Source organism: Macrobrachium nipponense, chromosome 49 (genome assembly GCF_015104395.2).
Source record: "Macrobrachium nipponense isolate FS-2020 chromosome 49, ASM1510439v2, whole genome shotgun sequence".
Taxonomy (NCBI): Eukaryota; Metazoa; Arthropoda; class Malacostraca; order Decapoda; family Palaemonidae; genus Macrobrachium; species Macrobrachium nipponense.
In genome coordinates, this window is record NC_087224.1 from 18,749,385 (window position 1) to 18,763,844 (window position 14,460).

The 14,460-nt window shown below is 40.3% G+C and overlaps 1 protein-coding gene across 1 annotated transcript; it reads left to right on the forward strand.

The window, feature by feature from the left end:
• Nucleotides 1–6,498: 6,498 nt before the first annotated feature.
• Nucleotides 6,499–13,875, forward strand: LOC135205257 (uncharacterized). Its single transcript, XM_064235607.1, is given in 5 exon segments — nt 6,499–6,632; nt 6,722–6,798; nt 6,953–7,039; nt 7,042–8,496; nt 13,655–13,875. Coding segments are annotated over 5 exon segments (1,974 nt in total).
• Nucleotides 13,876–14,460: the final 585 nt, after the last annotated feature.

Genomic DNA, 14,460 nt, shown 5'->3' on the forward strand with positions numbered 1-14,460 from the left:
GGCAATACTCTACCTGATGGAGGGCTAGACAATGACAAGGTAGCTCAGGCGATATTGCAGTATAGAAATACACCATTACGTGGGTATAGATAAGTCTCCTGCACAGCTGGCCATGGGTCGCCAACTTCGAGATTCGGTGCCAAATGTTAAAAAGTTATCATTTCGTCACCGAGCATGGTCGGAAACCTTGTCCGCAAGAGAGAGGGAAAGAAGCGTTGTTGAGCAACGAATATCATCCAAGTATAATGAGAAAGCCAAGGATCTTTCCCCCTACAAATAGGGGAGAGGGTAGCTATCCAGGATGTTACTACACGAGCCTGGAATAGAAGCGGGGTGGTATTGAAAAGAATAGATACCGCCAATATCGCATAAGGTTAGACGGGAGCGGAAGAATTTCGACAAGAAATCGCAAGCATTTGAGATCCCTACCACCCACACCACCTGAGGGAGAACCTACTCCCACCGCCTCGGGGGAGGCTGGCCCAGTACCCACCCAGGGGAGAAGTAGCACTAGGGTACGTCGTCCCCCGCAATGGCACGATGATTATATTACAGAGTAATTCATTGTAGTTGTGTTTAATAAATATCCCCTAAACATGTCAAGTTTTGTGCATATACTTTAATCCTGATTATTTGGGTTTAATAAATGTTCCTCTTGTCATGTTTACCATTTATGTATGTTCCAGCGCTGTGTCCGAAGGACTATCTTTATTATAGCTGAATTCCCTTTGCTTCATATGTTACTACCTTTACCAGTTTTATTATTTTTGCAACTGAAAGGAGAAATCTATACTTATGTTTTAAATATACTATGTTTGCTTTGAATGGGGAGCTTTAATCTTAAAGGGGAGGTGTAGGAATGTTTCATTTGAGGTACGATATGTTTTCCCTGTTATGTGTATCTCTTTGCACGGGGTTCGGGAAAAGACAAGTCAGTTCCCGCTCATCCCTTGATCTGTAATCAACTCTTGTACATTAAAGGAATCAACTGGTCCCGAGTATGTCTCAACCTGCTTACAAGCAGTTAATAGAGTTGCAATTTCTTGTTCCACTCTGGTAAGTGCCACTTGGATTCTATCAGTATCTGCAGAAACACAAAATTCTACTTGACTAAAAAATCTAGCAAGTCTGTTATCAGTTCCAACACCTTGTAATTCTGACAATTTCAGCATCAAAATATCCTTAGGTTTCAATAAAAATCCCTTAGAATGATTATCAATAGGGTTATTCAGGTTACCTACTGGAACGAAGGGGTTATTGTGTGGTGTCACTGCTATGTCTGCTCTGTCTAATGTGACAAATGGGTTAATGTCTGAACTATTAGCCCTGTTAGGATTGGATGCTGTGGAAGTGACAGGTGCAGAGTTTGATAAATTAGCTATTTCCCTTTTCATAGCAATAAGCTGATCACACATCTGTTGCATTTGACAACCCTGAGTATCCATGGCAGACAACAAATTATCATAAAAGTCTTCTCTCTCTACATCAACCTCCAGTTTGCAAGCTATGTTATAACAGGAACACAGGTAAAATAATCAACATAGGCTACAATACAATAGGCTAACAGTACCTAAGCAAGAGTGACATAGGCATACTCACAGGGTTAGGCTATAATACCTGAAATTAAGTACAGAAGTAAGGGTTTCATGACCAACTTTAGGACGTGAGGTTGGATATACCTATCTATAACAGATAAATACATCCTAACCGCTGTCACCATATATATGAGTATATAAATCTCTTAATGTTATTCTTATGACTCATGTATTTACTATACTGCATATGTATACAGTACTGATGTGTCAATTGTCCTGACTTCAACATTCGGAGGCTACCATACATTTTAGGACAATTAACTCAGACTAGCCTATACATAACAATTCAAACCATAGGCTAATATAAAGGTACCTCATAGGCCTAGGCTACTATACTTCTTGGCCTATCCTTAGCTGGAACAGGTACTTGACGTCGGAGACGGTCGCATCTTCATTGTTGTAATAAGGGTTGAGGGAAAGGCTGGCTCCTGGGTTTTTTTTTAATAATATTTCTTCTTAACAGTAGGTGGATACATTGTAAAAGCAGCTTATTCCTGGATGTACTCCTTCAATACCAGTTAGAACCAACACCGATTCTTATACTGGTTCTTACATTGGACCCCTATACTGGTTCTTACACAGGACCCCTATACTGGTTCCCTGTAATACAAACAGTTCATTTAGGATGGCAATCTCGTGTCAAAGAGCATGCAGTCGTTAGGCCTTTAGGCTATGCTACTCATGCCTAACTTTTCTGTTACACATCGCAGTTATCCTGACTTTATATGCATAACATTGGTGGAATTTACTATAGAACTGACATTTTTATAAACATATAGAAGACTAATTCACATCTTAGCCTACATTTAATTGATGGTACAATTGCAACAAACTGCAAGCTCAACATGGTGTAACTTGCGTAACAGTACCATTACATTTCTTGGCAATTGGCAGTTATATCAAAGTAAAAATATAAAGAAGCACTACCAAATGTTATGGCAACATACATTATAAACTACGACAGGTGCATACCTTTTACAAGGGAGAAATACGTCATTTCAAATTAATATAAGGGGAGAGACATTCGTTTCCCCTCAGCGTTGCCGTACTCGTCTCGAACAGAGCAGTTTCAGCTTATGCAACTGCGCACTTGGTTACAGTTACGTACTTACGTACATACACTTAATCATAAACAATTTCAGCTTCGAGTGGCTAACTTAACATCTTGATAAGATGAAAACCAATTCGGTTTTCCAGTCCACCAGTTTCCATAAGTACTGTCATAAATGCTAAATGAATGATTTCCCTCATTACACCGTTTCTTACTAACACTCAAATTATGAGTTAGACTATATTCGTCAGCTAACCTAGTTGCACCTGCAAAAGATACTTCTCGCCCATCTTCTATATAAAGCTTAATCTCAGGAGATATGTTATCTTTGAAGTTTTCTAACAACACTAAGTTCTTCAAACCATCAAAATCATCAACTTTAGCAGAAGTTAACCAATAAAAAAACAGTCTTTCCAACTTCTTACCATATTCTACATACGCAATATTATCATCCTTTCTCAAATTGCTAAATTTCTTACGGCAAGCCTCCTGTACTAACCTGTACGCGCTAAGAACAGTTTCTTTCACAATATCATAATCATCACATTCCTCCTTAGACATGCAACTTTACACAGTAGGTGCCCTACCACTCAAAACTGACTGTAAATATAAAGTCCACGTTTCTTTAGGAGAACCTCCTCTTTCCATTAACTTCTCAAAACACATGAAATATGTCGTAACATCTTCCTCGTCAAACTTTGGTACTAATTTCAACACTGCACTCATACCTAACCTATCAGCTCTGTTTTCGTTTTCGCCTGTCCGACTGTTACGAGTACTTTGCCTTAAGCGAGCAATTTCCAACTCGTGCATACGTTCTTTCTCTCTTTCTGCCTGCTGCATTTTCATTACTTTTCTCTTTCTCTTGCTGCATTTTCATTGCTTCTCTCTCTCTTGCTGCCTTTTCATTGCTTCTCTCGCTTGCTGCACTTCCCTCTCAGCTGCTCTTTTCTCTCTCTCAGCCGCTCTTCCATCTCTCTCATACTTCTCTCTTTCTTTCTTTTCAACATACTCACGGAGATCATTCCCCTCCAGACCTAGAAGCTTACCCGACTCAATAAACTCTTTCACCATCTCACTCATTCTGGTTTTTTCTGTATTCTCCCTGTTTCTAATTGTTACAGTGCTGATAGACTAAGCAAGGTCACCACAATGTTATGTACCGAGAGAGGTCCGCTTCAGGTTTGATATGAAAATAAACAAAAAAGAATTCAACACCAATAGTTGAAACTGGGGATACGAATATAGAAAGATACACAAACACAACAAAGGTTCATTTACAAGCTTACTAACAAAGATAAATGCAGAATGGTATCTCTTATTTACATAAAAAAGGTAAAATCTTACACTGCATGAACTGGGGAAACGGTGGGGTAATGAAAGTACTTGCTGGCCAGTTTTGTGACTCGAAGCGATGGCTTCACAAAAGGAGAACTCTAATTGCAGATGCCTTCTTGCTTCCGTATTGCAGAAAACAACGTCTTCTCTTGATACTTGAAGGGCAGGAACTCCCCAAAACCTCTTGTAGAACATTTCTTCTCCGAGGGTTTGCTCAATGTCGAAATAACTCTGTCGTCCACTCCTGACGACGACTTGACCAGAATTCGACCAAACTCTCGAGTGACTTTTCCTCTCTGATCCTTCATCTGTTCCTTCTCTTATCTCTCTATGATGATCTCTGCTGCTGATATCTCACTGATAATCTGATCTGTGACTTACTGATGATCTCTCTCTTCTCCTACTTCGTTAGTTGTATTTATAAGGCATTCTGGGGGCGGAGCTTACTAACGAACGTCACAGACTCCTGAGATTACGGGAGCGATTTAGAAGAAGCTCGAAGATGTATTGCATCAGAAATTGTGGCTTTTCTCACGACATGTTGGTGCTTGTCAAGTTCCACAACACTCCTGCCGATTCGAGAACCACATGAGAACAGGCGCCTCCAACACGTGCGAAAGCCTCCGTGCTGCAGAACTTCTCGAAGATGCGTTTTCCTTTCCTTTAACTCGTAATTCTTTGCTATGAAGCGATTACCATTACAATGCCCCAAAAGCCCACAATATCTGACATAAGGTCATGGTATGGTTTCGTCAATCAGCTGGCCCCCTTCCTGACAACAGCGCCCATCATGACCCACTTTAGAGACCTACTGAAGAAGCCCTCAGGCACAGGTCATTGGGATGAGCACCTTCAGGAGAAGTTTCGTCAAGACTGTCTGCAAGTTGGCCAAGGATGGCCTAACCTACTATGACAAGCTACAGCCGACTGTTGCAGTCACTGACTGGAGTAAAGAGGGCTTGGGCTTCGTCATCCTCCAACAACATTGCAGCTGTACTTGCTGTAGAGATGGTTGGAGAATAGCGCTTTGTGGCAGTCGTTTCCTCACGCCTGCCGAGTCTGGGTATGCAGTGGTGGAGGGGGAAGCCTATGCGGTGGCCTGGTGCTTAAAAAAGGCACGGCTGTTCTTATTGGGCTGCCCGAAATTGACAATTGTCATGGATCACTGCCCTTTAGTCAAGTTACTAGGCAACAGAAGTCTCGGTGATATTACCAACCCCAGACTGTTTAGATTGAAGGAGAAAATATTATTGTATAATTTCCATGTTAAATACCTACCAGGCAAGAGAAATCATGCTGCTGACTTCCTCTCTCGATTTCCTGCCCTGAGGATTACGCCAGATAGACAGGATGAGAGCTTCAACGAAGAATTAATGATTGCTGTGGTGTCAGCAATCACAGAAAACCTACCTAGATGAGAAAATTGTTGAAGAGGCCGCCCTGGGTGACCCAGCATATCAGCTACTAGTTGCTCGAGTGACTGCAAGGGAATGGACTTGAAGAAATCCCAAGAAATTACATGTTTGAGGCCCTTCTACGGTGTCAGAGAATGTTTATCAACATCTTGCAACCTGGTCACATACTGTTTCAACGACAACTGCATCCCCGAAGGGCTCCGCCATCAGGTAATCACCAACCTTCATGCTGGACATCAAGGCCTAATACAATGTTGAGAAGAGCGAGACATTCGGTCTATTGGCCGGGCATCAAGAGTGACTTCCAGCTTCATCATTCATGGTGTACATCGTGCGACACCCACTCACCATTACTGCCTGCCGAAGTCATGAAGATGACCCCTGCCCCAGAGTATCTGTTACAACAGACTGTCATGGATCTGTTTCAGCTTGAAGGACACGTACATGGCATACTGTGACAGGCTTACAGGCTGACTAGAAATAGCCCACTTCCCTAATGGCACCTCATCTGTGCAGGTCATGACAAAACTTAGGCATTACTTCACTTGATGGGTAGCACCTGAACAATTGTCTATGGACGGCGGCACCAACCTAGTGAGCAAAGAAATTATTGCCTTTTACAGGAGACGGAGAGTTGACATACGCCTGTCATCGGCCCACTTCCCGCAGTCAAATGGGAGAGCTGAGGCCGCAGTTAAGTCCGCAAGGAGGATAATTAAAACAAGTATCAGTGGGATTGGAAGCCTCGATAACGACAAGGTGTCATTGGCCACGCTACAGTACCTGAACATGCCCTTGGGGGGTATAAATAAATCTCTGGCACAATTGGCAACTGAGAGACAGCTATGCAATAGTGTACTGACTGCAAAACTCAACTATACATATATGGTAGACCGCCACTGGAGAAAATCCATTAGAAAAAGAGAACATTAGGTAGCAGAAAGAAATGAGAAGATAATTGAAAGTGGCACCAACAGGAGGCTCAAGCCCATACAGCCAGGCACGCACGTGAGGGTTCAGAACCAGATGACTAAGGCCTGGGACAGGCTGGGAATTATAGTCGAGCAACGACCTCATAGACAGTACACTGTAAGACTAGATGGCAGTGGGCGTTCGTCAACAAGAAACAGAAGACGCCTCAAGGTCATTGAACCGCACGCCAGTGAGAACAGGAGCCACTCCTACCGATGATGAAGTGGCTCATAGCCTAAGTCTATCCCATCAGCGCCAAAGGTACGGCCTACAAGGAAGAGATTATGTATAATTATCCATGCTTTGATTCTGCATTTACAGAATGAAAATATTTTTTTTTTACTGCCTAGATGGACCTTGATTTCGTATTGGCAAAATTATAATATTCTTGTGAGATTTCGTGTTGATGTTGCATCCACAACTCATTGTTAGTGCACATTTTGCAATGCTGATGTAATGATTGTTTTGCTTGATGTTATGTTAATACCGTTGATGTTGAACTCTCTCTCTCTCTCTCTCTCTCTCTCTCTCTCTCTCTCTCTCTCTCTCTCTCTCTCTCTCAACCATCACTTGCTACGCAGACGATATTTGCATTCATTCAACCTCTCCGGATCACTTGCAACGCTTCCTTTCTTCCCTCTATGAATCAGCATCTCCGTGGTTTATCATCTCCCAGGAAAAAGTAGAATCTTTTCCCCAAGGCCAGCAAGGAATCTACCAGAATTTACTGTGGGGAACAATGTTGTACCTTTATGCACACAATATATTTATTTGGGAGCGCCAGTGCAAATTACACCGTCCATTCCAGCAAGACAGAGAGTACATCCCATTGTTCAAGATCTGCTGGCCCGGTTACAGCGACGCCTGACTCCTCTCAAGTGGCTTACTAATTATTCTGCAGGAGTATCTACCCCAGTTGCCAGAACCATATATATTTCTTTCATCCGCTCAGTGATAGATTTTCTTTCCCCTGCACTATGTCAACTCTCCAGATTAACTCTACAGCCGCTTGAAAAATTCCAGAACCAAGCAATGAGATTCATTCTAGGTTGTCCAGCATCCACTAGAATTGTAAACATGCAACACGAACTCCATCTCCCTCCACTCGTTGAGAGAATATACTCCAATATCACCTACTTCAGTATCAAATGCCTGTATTACCCTCACCTGTCTCCTCACTATTCAAACATCATCAGAACTTCTCTCGATCTAGATGCACCTCGTCCACAACTACACCAGGGGGGACGTACACTAGTTAGTACTGTCTGTTCAGGCATTCGGGGGCTTGACATCAACATCGTGGCAGAGAACGTGGATCATGGCCTTGCACCCTGGCAAACTCCTATGCCAGCAATCTCTTACACTCCAGTCTCTAAGACTGACTTGCCTCAACTTCAACAACAACGTGCATTGGAGACCATCGACAGACTATCCTCGTCCCTCAGTGTAGCCCATCACCTCTACACAGACGGCTCCCTACAGCAGGATGGCAGTGCTGGATGTGCGGTTTTCTCCCCCACTTTGGAACCCCCGCCAGAGGGCTGGACAGGCCGTCGCCTCCCAAGGTCATCAAGCTCCACGTATTGTGAACTACATGGACTTCTAGATGCAGTTATTTTAATCACACGGACCAGAAACAACGGCTTGATCATCTGCGACTCGCAACCAGCACTCCAAGCCCTTTCATCACATAAGCCAGCATACCAGCCCCTGGTTACACAAATACATAGGCAACTAGACATGGCCAACATGAGCTCACTGGTAGTGCACTTCCTATGGATTCCCTCTCACGTGGGTCTTCTGGCTAACAACACCGCTGACCATCTCGCAAAGGCTGCCTGTCAACTGGATCCTCCAGATGCTGATGCTCCCAGTCCATCGCTCCTGAGCTGCAGAAAAATGGTGCGCCAAGCTGCTCGCTCACCTACTCATCATCGTAGTAATGCCGAGAGAGCCACCAGTGAATCAATACAGCATTATGATCACTTCTCTCCTCACCAACACAAGTATCGCCGCAGTGGACTCATGGTTCGTCAAAATAACGAGGTTTGTGCGTGTCTTCGGCTCGGTTGGCAACCAGTTTGGCAGGTGGCTGAGCAAGATGGAGTTCCTCACTTCTCCTCCTGTAGGTTATGTGACGCACCCAACGCCAACACCCTGGAACACTATTGCCTAGAATGTCCACTTGTTAGTGACATATTACCCCAAAGACTCACAGTAGTTGATATATGTAAAAAATTATTGACGGATAATAATTTGCTCGATGAGATCCTCATGCGCCATCCTCACTTTGGTGGATACTGAATAATCAGCTGTTTTGTAATACTAATTAAAGGTAGGTACAACCTACCTACGAAATCAAACTAAATTTAATTTGTATTCCATATGAATTCATTTGTATAACCTTTAATATATAGAAATGAGCAATATTATTTTTAATATGTACTAAATATCTGTCTATACTTTATTTTGTGTTCCTTTGTATAACCTTCATTATGTGCTGTCGATGTAAACAATACTTCTATTAATCTTTTGGCGATTGTTGCCACTTGTACCCATTTCCCCCCAACCAAAAACCCCGGTTTCCCAAGAGTACGAGTACGGGTACGAGTGGCAACAATCGCCAAAAGATTAATAGAAGTGGTTAAGGGGGACCCTGTTGGAGAACCGGGGTTTTTGTGTGGGGGGAAACAGATAGAAATGGATATGAGTGGTGGCAATTGCCGAAAGATGGGTGAGGGGAAATGGATAGTGGTAGTGACCTAATCCAACAAACCAACCTAACCTGACTTAGGGCACAAAACTCTCTTCCTCTTTCACGAGGCTCATTGTTCCTTCTTTGCAGTGTTACATTGACAACTAAAATTGCCTTAAAAGCCACTTTTAAAAAGGAACAAATGTAACATGTCAATATCGTCACAGAAGTTGATCAAGTCCGAAAACGTAACCGGGTTAGCAGCAGCAAAAGCATCGTCCAATGGATGAGGAGTAGATGGCAACGCCATGTTGACTGTTTTGAATGGTCACGGGTCGTGGTAGGTCTTCCAGGTCAAAGGAACCATTTACCTGTGCGGATGGATTTGGTTGTTGTACGGCCCTGGAAATTGTCCTGTGAAGCTGGCCCGCAAAACTGTAAACCCAACAATCGTATTTTCTACCAATCGGTATTTTTCATGTACTACAACACAAGCAATTATTGAAAAAGAGGAAACGATAGAATTGGCACGTTTTATATTATTGAGCACCAAAGAGGCACATTCGATAGATATATCAGCTTGTAGTTGTGCTTGCATTATTTTCCATTCACGAAAGCGATAGTCACAAATTACTCAAAATTTCTTTAAAAGATGAAATTATAACGATAAACAAAGGAAAAATAGTCCGAATGCAGAAAATTTACAGGTATGAATGTCTGGTAATCCTGCTGTACCCCTTACCTGGGCCATGAAACCTAGTCTAAGATGATGACGACTGTCCCCTACATATAAATTACTTATATAAATCTGCAAATGACTAATCAAAGTGAGGGAGGTAATACAAATAAGAATAATACGAAATAATACGTTTGGAGGGAAAAGAGAAACAGCCATATGTTGATTTTGCCAGATCAAATGAAAACATAAATTTTTTAAATTTCAATATCGAGAAACTGAAATATTTAATTAGTGCTAAGCAGAGCAGCACTTCAAAAATAGAAGTGAATTAAAAACAAGGTGAAACACTTAGTTCTCACAGACTAAGGTACACCTCTATGGTTAAGATAAATGACTTTTTTTCTTAACTCCGTATAAATAATTTCTATATTAAAATTGGCTAAAATTTCTAATTAATCGTTAAAATTAATATTTCTTTTTAAAAACTCTTTAATAATCTATTTAATTTTGATAAGAATACAAAAATCTTGTAACAAATGATATTCAAAAAGCGGGAAAAGGAATCTATTTTTGGTTCCTCATCCTCAGCGTGTTGGCTGTGGATAAGTTTTCTCTGTCGACATGTCTTCTATTTTCAGCACATAATTACAATAATGACTTCAGTTTTGAAAAAACAATGTCAATAATCATATACGTCACATAAGATAGAGTATAAACCATCTTGATCAGTAGTGTCTCTATTGATCAGGGCGACTTAACCAAACTGCTATGAACCACTTCAGTTACTCAAATCAACACATATTTCCATTCTTCCATTCTCTCATTTTCCCTTTCTCCAAAGAAATAACCGAGCGCACCCTATTAGCTTAGATTAATCTTTTCTGCATTTATATGATTTCCCAAACCATATGAAGGTTGGGACCCGGAACAATGAACTCAATGTTAATTAGCAGGTGATTGGATGTGGGTTTTCCTTCTTTGCCTTTACTACATTTGAAAGGTTTATCTTATTTATCTTTTCCATCGTTATTTCCAACCTCACTTTTTCAGATACCTTGCTTATGTCACCAGTAATGAATATACCTCGCTTGTTTTCCAGTTCTAGTTTGGAGTTTCTTTTTTATGCAGTGATAATATTTCCATTCATCTCACGATATATAATAATGACAAGGGTTCCCCCCACCCACCCAATATAGTATAGTTATCAATGGTCCCGCTCAAGAGACGAAGACTCATCTGCGCTTGTGATTTTGTGACGTCACCCAAACCATTTGAAGCTTCCTAAGGGTGAGGCCACACCAGACATGGTGAGTGTGGAGGGTACAGGGAAGAGGTTCCTGTGGCAGTTTGAAACGTTGCATATCTTATGTGGGTGGCCACACAAGACTAGTGGGACGTTTTGACTCTCTGCAGTTGCCTCCAAGTGATGTGAGGGTGAGGCCATACCGGATGCAGCAAGCGTGGAGGAGGAAGGGAAGAGGTTCCTGCGGCAGTTTGAAATGTTGCATATCTAATGTGTGTCCACACAAGACTAGTGGAACAGCTCGACCCTCTGCAGTTGCCAGGAAGCGATGTAACATGTTTTGAAATACTGCGGTGGTTCCTGGCATCTCCTCCCAAAACAACACCATTTTCTATATGATTAGGAACCATGTTACTTGAATGGTTACTTCCCTTTATTTATTATATTGATAAATACGTTGTGAAGTTAGTTCGCTTTGACTCCAAAACGCTCGAGGTAATATTAACTGATAACCAGACTGGGCCAGCATATAGACGGTTTTCATTAGTGCTAAGCAGTAAGCACTTTAAAGATATTTTCTTTCCTAAAGAATGCAAATCGGTCATCATGTTGCTTGTACAATTCGCCTCTACGAATACCCTACAATTATTTCGAGTTTTCTCCCTTATAAATAATTTTTATATTAAGGTTAGCTTCTCTTGCCAAGTAATTGTTAAAGTTTATTATATTCTTGAAAAAGTTTTAATTTTCTATTAAAGTTAGATAAAGATACAGAAATCGAGCAAAAATGATATTCGAAAAGCGAGAAAAAGGAGTCGTTCCTGGTTCCTCCTTCTCACGATGTTGGTTGTTGATATGTTTTCTTTGTCAACATGTCTTCTGTTTTCAGCACATTAATGTGGCACATCATTACAATGATGACTTCAGTTGTAAAACTATAACATCATTAATGTCACATAATATAGAGTAAAAACCATCTTAATCAGTAGTGTGTCTATAGGTCCGGACAATTTAACCAAATTGCTATGAACCACTTCTATTAGTTAAATCGAATCTCATATGTGTCGTAGCGAGGTGATAGTCAGGAATTGTTGTTTGTTAACTGAGGTAACTTGGCTTAAGCCCTCAAACTACTTACCGACAAATAACACAGACTCTGTTTCTAGGTTTCTTATGAGTGTTACGTTCTTCCTGCTGATCTCATTAACTTTGCACCATATATCTTCCTTATTTTGTAATTTATCTTATTTCTGCAACATTTCGCCTATTCTACATCTCCAATATCAATATTCACATAAAGTACAATATTTCATATCTCCAAAATCGTATTCACCACTTAAAATAGATACCATTACTTTGTTTAAGTTTCTTTATCGAGAAACAGAAGATTATTTAGTGCTGGGAAAGCCAGCTTCAAAGATGAGTCAGTGAAGAAAAAGGAAGTGAAATCCATAACGGTTTATTGCTAAATTACACATCAACGGTGAAGCAATATGACTTTTTTTCTTAACTCCGTATAAATAATCTCTGTATTAAATTTGGCTAAAATTTCATATTAATCGTTAAAATGTAATATTCCTTTTTAAAATCTTTAATTACCTATTTGATTTTGATAAGAATACAAAAATCGTTAACAAAGGATATTTAAAAAGCGAGAAAAGGAATCATTCCTGGGGCCGCATACTCAAAACAAGCCTTATGCAAGGGTGCCTTTTCACAAAAGACGCCTTTCCCAACAGCTCGCCGAAGGCGCCTTTCGATAAAGGCAAAATTGTATACACAAAGATTTTCAAAAGCGCCTTTGACGTGCCTTTGCACGAAAAGGCTGCCTTTTTGTCAAAGGTGCCTTTGGATATTCCAGCCTATCACATTGCCCGTATCATAGCGTGCCTAGAGAATGAGAACCAATCATGATACAGCAACATATCAGCTGATTGTTGATGGCAGAGCGATTAAAGAGCGGCACGATGGACCCTGTGGCTAAGAAAAGGAAGCAACCTCCCTAATTTAGCATAGACTAATTGCCATACATACCTAAATTGAAGCGAGTTTTGGCTAGGCCTTGGCTTATGTTCTACTGTTAACTTCATGCTAGTTATGATATATTCCTAGTAGGCTATATGTTAGGCTATGCGAAAGTATCCTATGATATTGCTTGGAAATGAATGTTTTAGCCTAAGCTGTGATGATATGCCTAGGCCTGTGGGTATTATTGTATAAGTTGTCAATACCTATGCCTTGCCTAACCAGATCATTTTATTTTTATATAAATTTTACACAATTCTAAGATATTTTTCTTGTATGGCATTTCTGCCGCAAATGAATGTTAACCATTTAATCTTAGGTTAGGTTAGGGTAAAAAGTTAGTGAGCTTTTGAAGACTAGCAGCCCCATACGAACATGGGACCTGTTCAAAAGGATAAAACTGGGGTCCGTATTTTTAAAAGGGTCTTATCTATAAGACCAATTCTTAACCTAGCCTAACCTAACCATGCCTAGTTGTGACTAAAGTAATTGTTATGTACTCTATCTGTGGTATCAGTGTCACTTTTTTTCCTTTGATGAGGTAGAGATGTGGGAAGTCATTGATCATAATTACACAATTACATTGATGTTTCTTTTCCAGAGTTATTGCGTAGCTAATTTCTGTATTATAATTTTTTTAGGTGGTGGTCCTCATGAAAGTTTAGCTCTAGAATTTTCGGAGGAAGCTTTGGTAAGATTGGGCCTACTGGAGCAAGAAGCAGTTGAGGTGTTGGCAGATGTTTCTGATATTTTTCAGGATATGTTGTCTAATCAAAAAGAATTAAATAAAAGTGTAAAAGAATTAAATGGAAGTGTAAGGGTAATAGCTGACAGCATGGTAAAGCATGGTAACCATGACTGATATCCTTAAGAGACATTATGCATAATTTTTGTTTAAAGTGGTAGTACTTTTAATATAGTCTATACAGTAGTAAAATCTATTTTTTTTTTTCATACCATGCCCTTAATATGGTTTCCTATACAAGGGGCCCAGGTTGCCCATATGTGAATAAATGTTCATATCCCTCTTCCATTATTGCGAATTAGTTTTTTTGTAAGTTTTTTTGTTTAAGAGTAATGTGATATACTACCTCATTGTCTTATGCTAATCACTCCATTTTTTAATGAGGTTTATTTTTTATTTTTCCTCCATTTACTCTTATTATATCATGCTTCTTGTGATCTCGTGTTATTGTGATACGTTTAGTACAGTTTTTGTTTATTTACAATGCTATTTCATGTTATTTCTCTATTGTGGCTATAAAACATGTTTTCTTATTTATAATAGTATAAAATGATACCTCTGTGATCTCAGTTATTAGAATATTAAACTTTTATTTATGATGCATTGGTAATGCTGATTATACGCTTGGGTGCAGTCATTTGTTTTACCCATAATTCTTGCGTTATGATGTGCGTGGCATGACACCGCTTTTGAAAGTAGTGT